This window comes from Lissotriton vulgaris, chromosome 10 (genome assembly GCF_964263255.1).
Source record: "Lissotriton vulgaris chromosome 10, aLisVul1.2, whole genome shotgun sequence".
NCBI classification, from domain to species: Eukaryota; Metazoa; Chordata; class Amphibia; order Caudata; family Salamandridae; genus Lissotriton; species Lissotriton vulgaris.
In genome coordinates, this window is record NC_141698.1 from 849,244,577 (window position 1) to 849,261,682 (window position 17,106).

General features: G+C 42.1%; 1 protein-coding gene across 1 annotated transcript in view; it reads left to right on the top strand.

Annotated features, from left to right (window-relative positions):
* Positions 1 to 13,208, top strand: part of LOC147688884 (uncharacterized) — a 31,641-nt gene extending 18,433 nt beyond the window's left edge. Inside the window, exon 2 of the mRNA XM_086939835.1 lies at positions 13,090 to 13,208. Within this exon, the coding sequence (XP_086795961.1) occupies positions 13,090 to 13,208 (119 nt within the window). The remainder of the gene's footprint in view (positions 1 to 13,089) is intronic.
* Positions 13,209 to 17,106: the final 3,898 nt, after the last annotated feature.

Below are 17,106 nucleotides of genomic sequence, written 5' to 3' on the forward strand. Positions count from 1 at the left end.
TTTTTATAAGTATCCTGAGCGCGCCCCCACTTTGGGACACCGCAATCAGTTTATTTATTTATTTATTTTAATTTAATACTGAGCGTGCTGTCCTCTTCTGGGACACCGCACTCTGTTTAATTTTTTTTACTGTAAAACTGAGCGTGCTGCCGCTTCAAGGACACTGCGTTTGGTATCTTTTTTTTTTTATTTAACACTGATCGCGGTGATTGCTTGATTGCTTCAAGTACACCGTGCTCAGTATTAAAGTTTTTTAAAAAATACTGACAATGCCTTTTATTTATGTTTTAAAAACCAAAATGATAGGCATTGTCATTTACAATGCCAATAGCTTAAACTTGCATAAATGCGAGACCTATTGCATTGCAAATGCTTGTTTTACACGGAGATGATTCACACAGACTTACATCTAGCAATTTAATAGTGAAAACGGGCTCAGCTTTTACCTTGGTTATCCTGGCCTAGCCCGGAGTGCTACATATCTGTTCCACAGTCCATTGTGAAGGGTTGTCTTCCTACATGAATGGATAATGTTGTCTCTAATCTCATACTTTAATTTGACATTCATGTAGCCTGTAGCATTTGTGCCCACATTACAGCCTACTTACAGATGTTGCAGTGGAAGTCTAATAAACTTTCAAACATAACTTCAACACTCCTACAGGGCCATACAGTTAAGAATGTACTCAGGTTCAATACTTTACCTTAGAGGTGATGGTCCTCAGATGGACCTTTCTCTGTTGAATTTTTTTTTTCTTTTAAAATTTTGAAAAGACATTTATTTCTTGTCACACAAAGTACACAGCTTTGAGCCTACAACCCGGAGGCCGGCATTATTAAATATCAACGCTTATTATTGTGTTAAAACACCCTTGTAGCCGACAACCTATACGGTCCGGCGGCGATTAAGGAGTTACTGCACTTATATCAATAGCTTGTGTGAGTCATATACATTTACAAAATGACAGTTTCCCTATATGGTCTTTAAACATAATTAACAAACCCATACCCCAAACCAGCCTGACTCACTCCCAACCTGTGTTACAAAATGTCTTTGTGAGGTGCCTAATATAACTGAGTCACATCCATCGTACCCCGTATCGTCCATGACATATCGTTTTTCATATCCTACTACATACAGGAGTTTCCCCCAAGGCCTTCCACCATCCATTATGCAGCCACAACACGCAAACCGCCCCTGCCCCGTACACAACAATTCAGTTTGCGCTCAACACGGAGCCAACCTGGCCCAGCCATACTACAAAGGGTTCCCAAATATTGCAGGCCTAGACCTACACGGCAAAAGGTCCCAGTAGTTTGTCAATTGGTCTTTACAGTAAACAGCTGACCGTATCCAGTCTGCCACAGTGGGCGGGGCTACCCTCTTCCAGTGCAGCGCTTTCTGGCGCTTAGTCAGCAGCAACAATAGAGCAGTCAGCTTACACGAACCGCTAGGAACTTCCATGACAAAACCCAAGAGTGCCATGAGGGGGTCCACCCGCAAATCCACACCAATGATGTGCCCTATATGTCTTAGCACTTCCACCCAATACTGCGCCATTTGCCTACAATCCCAAGTCAAGTAGAAAAATGTTGCATCCAACGCCCCACATCTCCAACATTTTGCATCAATCTGAAGGCCCATACGACATAGCTGCTTAGGCGTGAAATATGTTCTGTGTAAGTAATTGAAGTGTATGAGCCTCAATCTATAATTAGGCGATAGGTTCTCAAGCTGTGAACAGCAAAATATCCATTGCTTAACAGTGATTACTATGCCCGCTTTCCTTTCCCACTCCAGTTTGGACGCACACGTAATTACCGGTGAAGTGTCCTCTGTTATACTATAGATACGTGTAATCAATTTACGAGGGGAGTCATTTGATATTAAATCTTCTAGTGCCGGCAGTGCGGACGGTGCTTCTGGAAACTTTGGATATCGAGCTTTACATGCAGCTCTCAATTGGTAAAATAATAACATGTCAGAAGCCGAAGGCTCATCTGGCTCACACATCTTTTGCAGTGTCAGGAATTCGTCGTCTGGGTAGAGATCACGAGCAACATTCAACCCACGGTTGCTCGCCCGTTCTGTCACTGCTCTGTCTGTTAGTGGTCCCAACAATGGATCCCACCAGCGGCATTGACTGTGCATGTAGCTCCGCGATTCCAGCCCTTTTAGCTATTTTCGACCAGGCCCATCGCGTAGCTTCGACTGTGTTAATGTCTGATGGGGATCGTTTATATGGGTGGTAAACAGTAGCATTGAGCGGGTGGGTGCAGCAATGGCTACATGTGGTTGGAATGGGATTGGATGTTGCCAATAATGTAAACTTTGTGCTTGTGCACTATACGCATAGAGCTCAAAGTCAGGAGCTGCTAGTCCTCCTTGACTAAAAGGAAGTGTCAATAGTTTCCACGACACCCGAGGTTGTCGTCCCACCAAGACTAATTCCAGAATCCCAGTCCGAAGACGTTGAAAAAAATGACTGTTTAGGGGTATAGGGATATACACAAATAAATAAAGCAATTTAGGTAAAATCACCATTTTAGTGATAGCTATACGCCCCGTTAAGGAAAGTGGCAATGTTTTTCATCTCTGTATCTTAACTTCCATCCATTCCACCACTCTACCATAGTTAGCTAGCCATATTTCCTGTATGGATCTACTAAACCAGATACCTAGATATTTAACATCGCCGTCCAACCATTCTATTTGAAATTCTGTATCACACTGTTTAGTACCATCATTTAGTGGCAGCATCACTGATTTTGTCCAGTTGATCTGTATACCTGTGAGGCCTCCATACCTGATAAATTCTCTCATAATCGGGTCGAAATTTTCTTCAGGTTTAATCATATAAATGGTCATATCATCTGCGTACATGGAAACCAGCAGACCTCTAGAGGTGAAACCAATGCTGCAGTGAGTGTGGTGCTGTCTTAGGCGGGCCGCCAAAGGCTCGGTAGCGATAGCAAATAGTAGCGGCGATAGGGGGCAACCCTGCCTAGTGCCTCTCGTGCTATTATTCGGTCCCGATATCTGACCATTTACTTCCACCGTGCTGTGGGGGCAGTATACAAAAGCCGAATTTGTTGTTTAAATAAAGGACTAAAACCCATGCGAGAGAATAGGGCAAATAAAAACTTCCACTCGAGAAAATCGAATGCCTTGGTGGCATCCAATAGGGCAGCAACCGCCTTTACCCGCGGGTTCAGATAATGGAGTAGTCCAAATAACACAGATTATGAGATGTGGCTCGTCCTGGGAAGAATCCAGATTGATCCGACAGCGCTATTTGCAGCAACATGGGCTTCAACCTGTCAGCCAATAGTTTCGTGTATATTGTCGCATTTCAATTAATTAACGAAAGGGGGCGGTAAGATTCCGGTCTAGTTGGATCTTTATCGGGCTTCAGGAGGGTTATAATCATGGCCTCTCTAAGTGTGGGTGGTGGAATACCCGTTTCCATGGCCTCTAAACATACCTGATGCAGCCTAGAAGCAACTATATCTACATACTCTTTTTTGAAAGCAGCTGTTAACCCTTCGGATCCGGGGCTATATCAGCTGGCATGCCAGCTATTACACTTTTCACATCCTCCACTGTAATAGGAAGGTCCATATACTGCCTCGTTATTAAACCATGCTAATGCGATGGTATCCAAATATTCTGTGATATCTGTCTCATCGGGGTTTGTGTGTGACGTGTAAAGTGGCCTATAAAAATCAGTCATTGTTTGAAGTATGTCCTGTGGCGACCTTACCACCTCTCCGTCTATCCCTTGTAGTTCAGTAATGTACTCCGCCCCGCTTGGTGCACGCAATAAGGAAGCTAGTGTTTTCCCCGCATGGTCTCCCTCCCCGTACCGTCTAGCCTGTGCGTATTTGTTAAGGTATGCTGTTTCCCTCTCCGCTTCCTCTTGGAATGATGTGAGTTTCACCCTAAGCTCTGTCTGGGTGGAATAAGAAGGGTGCTCTCTATTAGTTCTCTCCAAAATAGCAATGTCTCTCTCAAGTGTTTCCATTGTGTCTCTTATTGACTAAGCACACCCGTTTTAAGGGCCATACAGCTACCTCTTGTTACTACTTTAAATGCCTCCCATAGTGTTCTGGTGACTCCTCTGACCCCTCATTCAACACAAAATATTCAGTTAATTTCTCCTGAAGTTCCTCTCTGAATACTTGATCTAACAACGCTCATGATGGAAACCTCCAACCAAATGGCTGCACATATTGCGGTGGTATTAGCAACTGGACCCGCAGAGGGGCATTATCAGAAAATGTCTGCGGAAGATGAACGGCCTCTACCACCTGGGAGGGCAGATCTTTGGACAATAGCCAGTAGTCAATCCTCGACCAGGCGTTTCTATGTGCAGTCACACATGTGCCCTACCGTTTCTCCGGATGCAATGCCCTCCATGTGTCTACCAGGCAATCTTCCATCATAAGGTCTCTCAATGCCGCTGCTGCTCTAGGGTGGTGTTCACAAGCCACACCCTGCCTATCAGCTAAAGGAGATAGGACCACATTGAAGTCCCCATCCCATGATATCGCCGCCTGCCCACATGCCTGAATTTTATGCCACACATTTTGAAAAAAGGACGGGCTATCAGCATTCGGACCATAGACATTTACAATCAGCACCGGAACATTATATAGCGTTCCTAATAACAGTATATGTCTGCCGTCCGTGTCTATAAATGAGGTACGTGTTTTCCACTGCAGACCTCTACGTATTAAGATGGCTACCCCTCTAGCGTAATTCGAGTACAGAGCTTCCATAATCACTCCCCACCTATTGTGTATAAGCATATTGGTATTAGCAGATGCCAAATGGGTTTCCTGCAGTAAGCAGATATCCACCCCTCGTCGCAGCAAATATGAATGAACCAACCTCGCCTTCCTGCGGTCATTTAAACCTCTAATATTCCAAGAGAGTCAAGTGATGACCTTCACAGGCACCCCCAAATAATAATATGTTCAACAGCAATCAATCTCCCCTCCATAGTCAGTGACCTCCGGACTCGTGCAGGTATGATATCATGTTCAATCACAGAAAACACAGTTACCCAACCCATGGAACCAGGTCGTGTCAACACATTTAGGCAATAATAATTCACCAAGTCAAGCTTTAGACATAGCAGGCAATAAAACAATAATAACATCCTGTATCTCCCCCCTTCCACTCCAACCCCCCAATCAGGTTGTGCATTACTCCCCCTACCCACCAATCCCCTCTGAACTCTCATATCTACATCACATCCCACCCCACCCACACCAACCCCCAAACAGGTTGTCAAGGTTACCCTTGTCAACACACTCATCAATAACAATGTCCAATTTGCAGGACTCATCCCAAGGGGCGTGCAGGATGGCCGCCATCCTACCTTGTACTTGTGACAGGGTGGCTGAGCTACTTATGCCACGCATGCACCTCTAGGGCCCATCTACATACAGTTTGACCCAATGAATCTCAGTGTATTCCTCGAGATCTGAGACAATTTCATCAACAAAGGTAAACAGCAAAGGGGCAAAACAAAAATAGTCCAGCAGGCATGTTGGAGACAAGGATAAATGTCAAGGGGCAGCCTGAGCTGAAACTTAAGCTCTCCTCAAAAGCACTAAAAGGGCAATGAGGGTACCTCCTCCTCCTCCTGTTCATCATAGTTATATGGTTCATATTTTTCATCATGACATCAATGTTTGGTCGACAATGATCTGATCATCATGTGATCATTCTTCCATCTTTCCAGGTACAAATTGTCACTCCAGGATATTTTCCCAAACCAATCATGAGAAACGAATGTCCTTCTATCCTCACAGGTTAGTTGACAACGAGCTTATTTATGCTGTAACTTTCATTGGACAAAGGAGAAATTTCACTTTTTCAATATTCACACACAAAGGGGTAAAGTGCTGTCATTGTTATACAAAGGAATGTCACATGAAACAAGAACAAATAAGGCAACATTCTAGAAAGTGTATCGAAGTCCATTGCACAAAGCTATGAAATAATGCAGCCAAACGAGAAAAAGACATCTCAACATGTTTAAATTCAACATTTAATTTTTTAGTATAACAAAGTCCTAATAAGTTTAGGTATAATGAAAGAAATCCCATAAACCATATATACCTATTTTTTAATCTTGTCAGTAATTGTTACATAGAAATGTTCAGGTTCAAGTATGGCCTACTGCCACTATTTCCGGAAAGTAGCAACAAGTAAATTAATTAAGTCATTAAAATAAAACTGTTCTTGAAAATATTGTTCTTTGTACTGTTAAGCACTCACACTGAAAATTTCAGACACCTAATGTGTTTAATTTAGGAATTGCACCAACATTGAGTTTATTAGGACACGCTGCAATAACGTTATTAGAAATGGGAGTCTCTAGTTGGCAGTGGTATGAAGCCTGTCCAAGTAGGGAACCTTCTTTTTAGTCAGGGTAAGGGTGTTACACACTCAGATAGCCTCTGCTCACCCCCTTGGTAGCTTGGCACGAGCAGTGAGGCTTTTCTCAGAGTCAATATGTAAAGTATTTGTACATAAAACACTCAATAACGCAAAGAAAACACTACCAATGGATACCACACCAGTTTAGAAAAAAAATATCTTTATCTAAACAAAGACCACAATGACAAAAATCCAACATATAGAACTCAAAATATGACTTTTGAAAGGTTTTAGCAATTCAGACCATATGCAACTATGGATGCGGTGATTTTGCACAGTACTTACACAAAGTACTCTCAGATGCATCAAAATTCTCAAGGCAAAACAGCTGCAGAGGAGGGAAGCGTTGGAAAAAACAGCAATGCAGCAGTTTCTGAGTCCTTGGGGAGGCAATGCATTAGATGTGCTGCACACAGGGGAAGTGTTGTGTTGAATCCAGACTGTAGGGAGAAGTGCAGGGTAGATCTAAGACGGTTCTGGTCTGCGGGTGATGCATTAGAAAAACCTGCCCTACAGGTGTGATGCATGGAAATCTGGAAGAGCTGGTGCTTGATGCGGTGGCGGTCAAAGGGCACTGCATCGATTTTCTCAGCTGCAGTCCAACAATGCGTCAATGCTCTCAGCCACACAGCAGGGCCTGCGTCGGAGTCAGTGAGCTGGTTTTAGACTTCGGAGACCGGTGCGCTGAACTCGGGCTGCAACAGTTTCTTCGGCCACGGGCAGGTACTGAGCTGATTTGTTTAGCCGCACGGCGGCGTTGGATGGAAATCCTTACTGTACGGCGGTGCTACACCAAAAAATAGGTGCTGGAAGGGCAATGCATCCATTTTGATGGTTTCTTGATGCTTCTTGCAACATGAACAAACTTCAAGCGCCCAGAAATGGAAATGGCACTACAAGGCAGATCAGAACATTCAGGAGTGGAGTACAAGGATGCTGCAGGTGAAGTCTTTGTCTTCTTGAGACTTTTTAACAGGAGACAAGCTCTACTTGGAGAAGTGTGGCTCAGGGGTTAGAGGCGGGAGACCCGGAAACTGAGATCGGCCCTGGACCAGGGTTCAATTCCCCGCCTCGGCGGGTCTTGGGCTAAAAATTCCACGGACTCGATAATTCCCGCTCCGGTGCCTTCTCGACTCATGGGCTCACACTCTGAGACTCTGGGCAATAGCTTGCTTAATCTCCACAACGGCCCCTCGCGGCGGGATGCCTGGCTTTCACCTTGTGGATACCCTGCCGGGGTTATCTCACAGGGGAATACCAGGACGGGTTCCCTAAGCAAGCGCCGGGAAACCCACTGCGGGTAGCTGTGCGCTATATAAGCTCAAATACATTTACATTTACCTTTACTTCAAGACCTCGGAGAATCTTCTCAAGCAGGATATAGCTAAGTGAAAGTCGAATCCTTCCAACTGGCCACAAACAGAAGCAGCAACTGCAGGTTAAACTAGCAAAGCTATACACAACAAAGGAGCTGTACTCATCCTGAAAATTCTTCAGCTTTACTTGGCAGGCTCCTCTTACTCCAGAAGTGTTCTAACAGTGTGGATTTTAGGTCCCAACTTTGGCATACTTCAAAAGAAAGTCTTTATTGTTTAAAAGTTTTTGCCTTGCCCAGCCTTGGCTCCAGACACACTCCATGGGGGTTGAGAAAGCATTGTAATAGGACAGGCATAGTCATATTCAGGTGTCAGTGACAACTCCTCTCAGCACTCTAGCTCAGAAAGAAAAGAGTAATCAGCCTGGTGATTTCTCATCAGAATATGAAGGGCACACCTCAGCTCCCTTTGCCTGACTCTCTAGAGTGGATGCACAAACAGGCACCAGTCAGTCTAAACCAGATGTTGATTCCACAGGCAGTCAGAGGCACAAGATGGTGAAATCAGAAAATGCCCACTTTCTAAAAGTGATATTTTCAAACACACAATCTAAAAAGCACCTTCACTAAAAGATGTATTTTTCAATTCTGAGCTCAGGGAGCCCAAACTGCAAATCGCTATCTCTTCCCAATTGAAAGTTACACTTGTAAGATGTTACAAGGCAGCTCCAATGATAACCTATGGGAGTGACCAACTATGCAATAGTGAAAACCAAAATTGGCAGTATTTCACTATCAGGACATCCACAACACTCCACGAAAGTCCTACCTTTCATATACACTGCAACCTGTCCATGGGGTACATTAGGCCTACCTTAGGGGTGCCTTAGATGTATAAAAATGAATGTTAGGGTCTGGCAAGTAGGTACACTTACCAGGTCGACATGGCAGTGGTAAAACTGCACTCAGACACTGCAGGCCTGAGACAAGTGTACACGGCTACTCATGTGGGTGGCACAATCTGTGCTGCAGGCCTACTAGTAGCATTTGATTTACAGACCAGGGCACACACAGCTCACTTTACTAGGCACATACCAGTAAATCAAATATGCCGATCACGAAGAACCAATCAGAATAAAAAATTACACAGGGAGCACTTGCACTTTAGCACTGATTTAGCAGTGGCAAAGTGCCCAAACGCTTAAAGCCAACAAAAACAGGGTCCGAAAAATCGGAGGCAAAAAGTTTGAGGATAAACCTGCAAAAACGGCCAGGTCCAACACAAGTCAAGAGCAATACTAAGTTATCACTAAAGTTTATACCTAGTTCATCATGCTTTTATGGTCATGGCTCATCAATTTTACTAAGTTTGTGTATTGTTTTTCTAGACGTTTGCAAAGTGCACATTTTTGTTTTAATCTCGAGAAAGTGTTGTGCAAGGCAAGATCAGTTTTCATGCTACATTGCAGATAATCTCAAACAAGCCAATTAAATATTTAACTGTTGTTATATTGTAGGCAGTAGTATGTGTGATTAGGGACGATCTATCAGGCTCAGACAACAGAGAGGATAAAGACACCAGGTATCTACAACAGCAATGCAAACTTACAAGTGAAACATGGTAAATATACTGAGATTATTAAATTCAAAACATATTCTTCCCACTTTTTACTGCCCTTTTTTGTTGAATTTCACCAAAAAATAAAGCAACAAACAGGTTTATGAAATGTCTAATGTTAAACACATTCATTTTTGGGAAGTTGTTTTCATATGTTACACACATACATGAACAATTAAGTACCTTTATTGGAACGATTTAAGTAGTTCTGCAATTCATACATGTCTTTCAATAAATGAGAACCTACTACATTTATAATTTAATTGAAAAACAAAATCCTTTTCTACTATGCACACTTTTTACTCAAAATAAATGAATAGTTCTAAGTAAAAGTAAAAATATTTGAACCTGGACAACATTTTTTGAATTTCTTATCCAAACCATTAAGTGTTGTAAACAAAAAATTCCTCTTTGTGTACTCTCTAAATTCTACCTATCACTAAAAAAACATGGGATGAGGGGTGAATATTAATGGGATGTAACTAATGAGAGACCATCAAAAACATAAATAGAAAACATCTGTGAAGATTAGACTTTAAGGGACATATGTATGAGAATGTGACCCGGCACAGTGCAGCAAGTCACCTTGCTGCACTGCACCACATCACAAAGAAAGGACAGGAATGCACCGTATTTAAAAGAACGCAGCACATGTTGGCTGCCTAGTGCCAACGCACGCTCCGGGATTGTTTATATGCAGGAAGGCGTACCTTCTTGCACAAAAACAATCCTGAGATACATAGTCCCCTGTTTATGAGAGATCAAGGTCCTATTTCCACTCCGATACATTAACCAGTGAAACAAACATTATTACGAATATATCTTCAACTGTGGACAAACCCAAGCCATTTGCAAGAGTTGTCTATATATCCATTGAAAAACATTGGGTATTGACCTGAAATTGTGTTATTGCATTTATGAAGCACAGCTAGCATAAATTTGAGGATCCATCTTCAAAAATATTTCAGTCTTCAGAGGTTTGCTGCTCTTATGCTTGAAAAATTGAGATCACCTATTTCAGTCAACATATTAGACTTGGTATTGTTCACCATTCACCAACTCCTATAAACTGCTTATTTTGGACAAACAATGTGCCTGTCATATATGCTGCTGAAACTATTTCACTAAGAGGTGAACACTTAATTACAGTAATTCTCTGAAGATACATGATGGCATGCCATGATGAGTGCTCTTTATCAAATCCATGCATAATTACTTTCCAAATGATGAAATAACCACTAGAGACAATATATTTAATAATACTATATTATACTTTGTACCTGCTTTCAGCCAGGTATAGAAAATAAGTGAAAAATCATAACTCAATCAAATTCACATGGATCAACAGAATGTAAAAACTTTATTACAGGAAATTCCTACGTCTTACTTCGTATACCAAGAACATAGATCTCACAAGTTTTGAATTCACCATCTGTTTTGTTTAACAGCTTGTTGTAAAATAACAACCTGAACCATTCAATGGAAAGTTTAAGAGTGAAAGCATTATATCATGGCAAGTTGGTAAGATCCACTTCACCATCTTATGTTTGAATGTGCATGGGGTTGAGACTAAGCTTGTGTTGACTATGTGCTGGAATGAAGCCAGGGATTATACGTTCCACCTATTAAAGAATCTCAACTAGATGGGGCAAAGAAAAGCTGCGGGCAACAAATATGAAGATAAGGAATATTGACATTTTGCCTGACACTACCTAAATTGTAAATTGGAAGGGCTTCCCATCTTTCTCCAAAGGCCCGTAATGTTCATAAGAAGAGAGTGATAATTATTATCATAAAGTTACTTGAGGAATGTATATTTCTAGTCTTTTGGAGTAGCCTGCTTGGAGAAGCACTAGGAGCTTGTAGTACGAAACTACCAGTAGAGTCGGTGCCAAAGAATTGCCAAAGTAGAATACATTTAAGTAAGAAAACAGATTAAAAATGTCCATGAGGCAAAACAGCACAACACGGGAGCTGCACAGAAAAAATGGCACACAGCCTACAGTAGTAGAACCAACAAACCACATTCTAATTCTTAGGAATACAGATCTATGAAAAATTCTAAGTAAAATGTGTAACTACAACAGATAAAGAGGTACAACATGTCCCTTTTTACATTCAAAAGCAAAAACAATAGAAAATAAAATAAACATTGAAACACAATTTAAATATGTGTACAACAGAAACATTCATATAGAATGAAATCATCAAATTTGGCAGATAGCTTGATAGCCCTCTTCACAGTACCAACAGTTTCATTAACATTGTCACTGTTTGTCTCGCAAGAAGACAATTCAACTTCATTACCATCTATTCAAGCTGGTCTCAAGATTTCTGTGCCATTACCTACAACCAGAGAAGGTTGTAAAAATACATTATCATGGAAACAAAAATTATCAACACACTCACTAGTTTTGGTATTAAATTCACAGCTGGTAAAGTCCTCTAACTGAGAAAAATCCATATCAGCTTTGTGATTGTTCAAGGTCTTTTCCTGCCTTGTTGCACCAACCTCTGTTTTTCTACAACACAGCACTAGCAGTGACCTGTTTAATGTGAAATAGACTGGAGAACTTAGACATTCCTTTAATGACAAAAAAACATATTCCTTTTTTATCATGCTTTGCTATAGACCTGGTCACATCATCATGGTGCTCTTTATTGACAACCTATTTGCTATGTAATTTGTCTCTGAAGTCATATTCCACATCTTCAGAATCAGACAAATTCATCATAAAATAAGACCATTCAAGAGTCAGCAACATTCTCCCGCTCTTCAAATGATATAGAGAAAAACTTGGTATTGAATGTGGGGTATTATGATAGCTCCAAAAATTCTGTTTGAAATATTTATCAACATGCTTAGTGTACAAAGCATTTTATATTAATTCTTTCAAAACTATGGGGCCTATTAGGATGGCGGACAGACCTGCGTCCGTCCGCCACCCCTGTGGAGGAGGGACCGTCCACAGGGGCAGCGCCGGTCCCTCCGTGCTAATTAGGATGTGACCGTCACCCTGGCTTGAAGCAGCACACGCCGCAATGTTGAAAAAATGCATGTTTACTTTTGCATGCACGAAGCTGCAGGCACCGTGTGGTGCCTGCCGCTTCGTGCACGCAAAGGCATGGGGGTACCATAGGTACCCCCCATGTGCACCCCATACCCCCCCTTCACCCTGAGGCCCGCAACAGGCCCCCTAAGACAACACCGTATGCCTTTCCAAGGCGGAAATGCCGTTGTGGAAAGGCATATGACCGCAGCTATCCTAATGTGGCTGGCGGTGTCTGATAGACACCGCCAGCCATGTTAGAGCTTTTCGCCGCGGTCGGAAGGCGACCGCGGCGGAAAAGCAGCGGACGGAAAATAGATCCCCCAGCCATCCTAACTTGGCGGGGGTCTTTTTCCAGTCCGCAGCAGATAATCCGCATCCTCCGGGCCGGCGGTGGCTTCCGCCGGCCCGGAAGATGCGGATTATCCGCAATCATAATCGGCCCCATAGTTAGCACATTCTACTTAGCCATGAGCAGAAGTGCAATTTAAAGAAATCCTAATTTGTTTAGTGCCGTAAGCTTCGGAAAACTCAGAATCGTGCCCTCACAAATTACAAGCCTTCATCAGACAAAAGTACTTTAGGTATTCCTTCAATTAAAAAAAATCCATCTTAAGAAAGAGATCACATTGTCTGTTATTCTGCAATTTAGGTACTCTGGAAAGACAATTAGCAGCAATATGTTCCGTTCTGGCAATGTGTTTCATCTCAAAATTGAACTCTTGCAATCTAGATGTTAATCCTACCAACCTAGAGGAAGCCCTACCTTAACTTTTATCATCTATCAAGTAAATTAAAGGTTTATGATCTGTGACTTTTTACCCCATAGAAATGTTTTTAACATTTCCACAGTCCAGACACAGGCCACTTTCTTTTTGCCATTGTATAACACCATTCAGTACCACGTAAAGCTCTTCATATAAACAACACTATGTTAGAAATTGGATTACTGGTTGGCAGAGGTATGCACCCTGTCCAAGCGGGAACCAAAACCCAAGTCAAAGTATATCAGATACACACCCTAAATGAACCTGTGCTCATCCTCTGTAGTTTGGCACAGAGCATTAAAGCTTAACTTAAGAGACAAGGTGTAAAGTATTTGTGCAACACTTCGAACATTAAAACTGTGTAAATATCAAAGAAAAACCTACCACAACTAGTCAGAAAAATAGAGTTTAAATTAAGGAACAAAAGAAGACCAAACTGACAAGAAATCCAATAAGTATAACTGAAGTTATGAATTTTTACAGTATACACTGAAATGTAGTGCTTAAAAGCAGAAAGCGTCAACCGGGGCTATCTGGTCATGCTGACCGGGTCTATTCCAAAAGTTCAGGCCGGCCACAATGGAGCGCAGTTCAGATTCAGGGAGCTGCCATGGCCCGCCACATAGTACCTTAGTTCTGTCGAGGACGGAGCTGAGATACCAGTAGCAACAAGGCAATGCATTGCTATGGAGCCACAGGATGTAGGTGATGCGTTGGCTCCAAGCCACACAAACTCAAAGATGCATGGGAACTGAAGATGCTGCACTGTGCAGTTGCAATGCAATGCAATGTACTAGATCTTTGCAGTAGCAGCAATGAATCATCGTCGAAGGAGATGCACCAGTTCCAAGTAGCGCAATGGTGTTGATGTTTGGATGTATACTGAGAACCACTTTATACCCTCTTCCATGGGTCCTGAATTGGCAACACTTGGCAGGGCACGATTCTCAGATGCCAGAGTTTAGGTGCTGTAGCTGGTGAAGTCCCTGAGACTTTAAAACAGAAGGCAAACCAGCATGCCCTTGGAGTCATATTGGTTCTGGGTTGGAGAGATGCAGGACCAGTCCTTCTCACTCTCAGGAAAGGAGGGCAGCAGGCAGAAGCTCAGCACAGCAAAGCAGGAGTCCAGCAGAATAGAAGCCCAGCAGCGTGGCAGTCCTTTCAGCATTACAGCAGTATTTCTGCCTGGCTGAGTATCCCCAGGTCCAGAGGTGTACTGTGGTGGTGGTGTTAGAGGTCCAGGTCTTATATCCAGTTGTGCTTTTCAAGTTAGGGAGAGTTAAAAGAGATGAGTTTGAAGTAAATAGAGTCCCTACCCTTCCGGTCCTGGCTCTGAACTCACTACAGGAGGGTATGCAGCCCTATTCAGGTCCAAGTGTCAGCTCCTCCCTCCTATCCTGATCAGGGAGGCTCATTAGGATGTGGATGGCCCATCAGTCACACCTAAGCTTCCTTTGTGTTGCTGTCTAGAGGGAATGCACAAAGCCCAGCTGTCATCCACCCAAGATGTGTATTCAGAGACAGACAGAAGGCACCAAATGGCTTAAGTAAGATAATTGAAAAACGTGCTCCTAATGAGACATTAGTTGCATCCCTGTAGGCACTCAGTCGCCCCTCAGCGCGAAATGAGGATTCTAAACGCAATTTTTGTTTCAAAAGTTTTTTTTCATGTTTTTATTCACATAGTGTATTTTCAAGTGTACGTTCACTCTATACATCGATACCCCACTCATTAGGGACAGAGGCAGTGGAGAAAGCCTTGCTCAATACTGATCTAGACCTTCCATTCCAGATATTTCTCATGGAACTGATGCTATTTACTTTGTATCAGAGCTACTTCTGCTATAAAGATGAATGGTACCAACAATTGGAACGGCCATGGGCAACTCGGCGGCGCCGGGATATGCCAATATATGTATGCAGGACTATGAAGAGACTCACATCTTCACCAAAACAGAATGGCAGGATAACCTTAAATTACTTGTGAGATAAATAGACAATATATTTATCATCTGGAAAAACTCAAAAGAGAAACTACATGATGCACTCACAGAGTTCAATGAAAGGGATGACCGCATACAACTTACCTGGGACATTTCAGAAACACAGGTTATTTTCCTGGATGTAAAGGTCTCAATAACAGACAAAGGTTTTGAAACTGATATATTTAGGAAAAGTACTGACAGGAATAACATGCTTCATTTTCTGAGTTTTCACCAGCAAAGCCTCAAAAAGCACCTCCCTTTCTCCCAAATGGCGAGAGTGAAAAGAATTACTTCCAATAACACCAAATTAAAATCCAGAATGGATGAAATGGCGACAAAATTTTCGAGCAGAGGGTACCCAGAACACATCATTGATGAATCTAGGAAGCAAGTGGATTCAATTGAGAGAAGAGAGCTACTAAAAACCAAGACTAAAAAGGAGGAGACAAGAATTGTAGCAGTTTCAACATTTTCTACACTCAGTGAACGTTTCAGGAAAATAATAACAAAAAATTGGGCAATACTGAACTTAGAACCAGATTTTAATGGAGTTTTTGAGAGACCACCTCTGTTCGCCTGTACCCAAAATCGCAATTTAGGAGAAATACTGAAAAATAAACCACCAAAGGTTGAGATATTTAAAGGAACAAAAGCTTGTTTGAATTGCGGACATTGCAATAGCATTATCAAGGAAAATAAGATCAACCAACCTATGAAAGGGCATGAGATAAAACTCAAGGTCAATGCAGCGTGCGACACAGCAAAAGTTATTTATGCTTTGAAATGTCCTTGCGGAAAATTATATATTGGGAAAACCGAAAGGCGGATAAAAACAAGACTCACAGAACATAAATCCAATATACGTACAAAAAACACGAAGTCTGCAATTGCTGCACACTTTATTGAGGAGCAACACAACATATCCCAATTAAAATACATTGTGCTGGAGACTGCGGACAAAAAAGAAGGAAGGGACAACACCAAATATCTCCTACAGCGGGAGAATTTTTGGATACAGAAATTATCTTCACACAAACCGAATGGTCTCAATGACCGAATAGAACTATCATGCTATCTATGAGCTTATGGAATATTCCTTGGTTAAGGAGGCGATTCTTGCGAATTAATGATTTATATGCTTTATATATTTAATACTTTATATTAGTATGATTAGTATTGAATGTGACATATCCATGCCTGTGAATACTTCTACATTTTATGTATGGTCACCAGAGCAAACACGATAGCTCAACACACACGACATTCTAGCAGATCTTTTACACCACAGTTGAGATAGCGCAGGGTTCGTATCCCCCATTCGTTTTATGACAAACGTGATTTTTTGGTTACTCTTTACTAACTTATTATTTCTACTATGTGACATTTAATTAAGTCGAGCATCACTTGGTAGTTTGGACTTCATCTAGCATTCGCCTGGTTCACGGCAAAGGTAACGTCTGAGGCAGAAGTATTTTGTCTACTTCGATTAATCACGTGATTAGAACTTTACCCACTGAACACGCGCCCTGGTATATTGAAGGAAGCAACTATGGTGCTTTAAATGGTTGGAACTTTCGGGAGCATGAGGAAGTTTGACACGCGAGTATAAATCAGGTTAGTTTGACCAGAGCGCGATAGATGGAGATAGTGGATGTAACACACAAGAGGAAACATGGTACTAAAACCTGGTCCCTAATTTGTTGTTTCTTGTTAGCTTTCTGATACACGGACGATTTATACGCGACTGAACCGGCATGTAAGTGTGTTGTAATTCTGAAGGCTGTGTACTGCACGGGTCTTAAGGTTCATTAAGGGTGCCGAATTAAATTCACAAACTGATAGTAATACACCCCTTTTGTTTTTGACAGCATGTTACATAGAGTTGGTTTTATGAACTCCACGGGAGTATCATGGTTA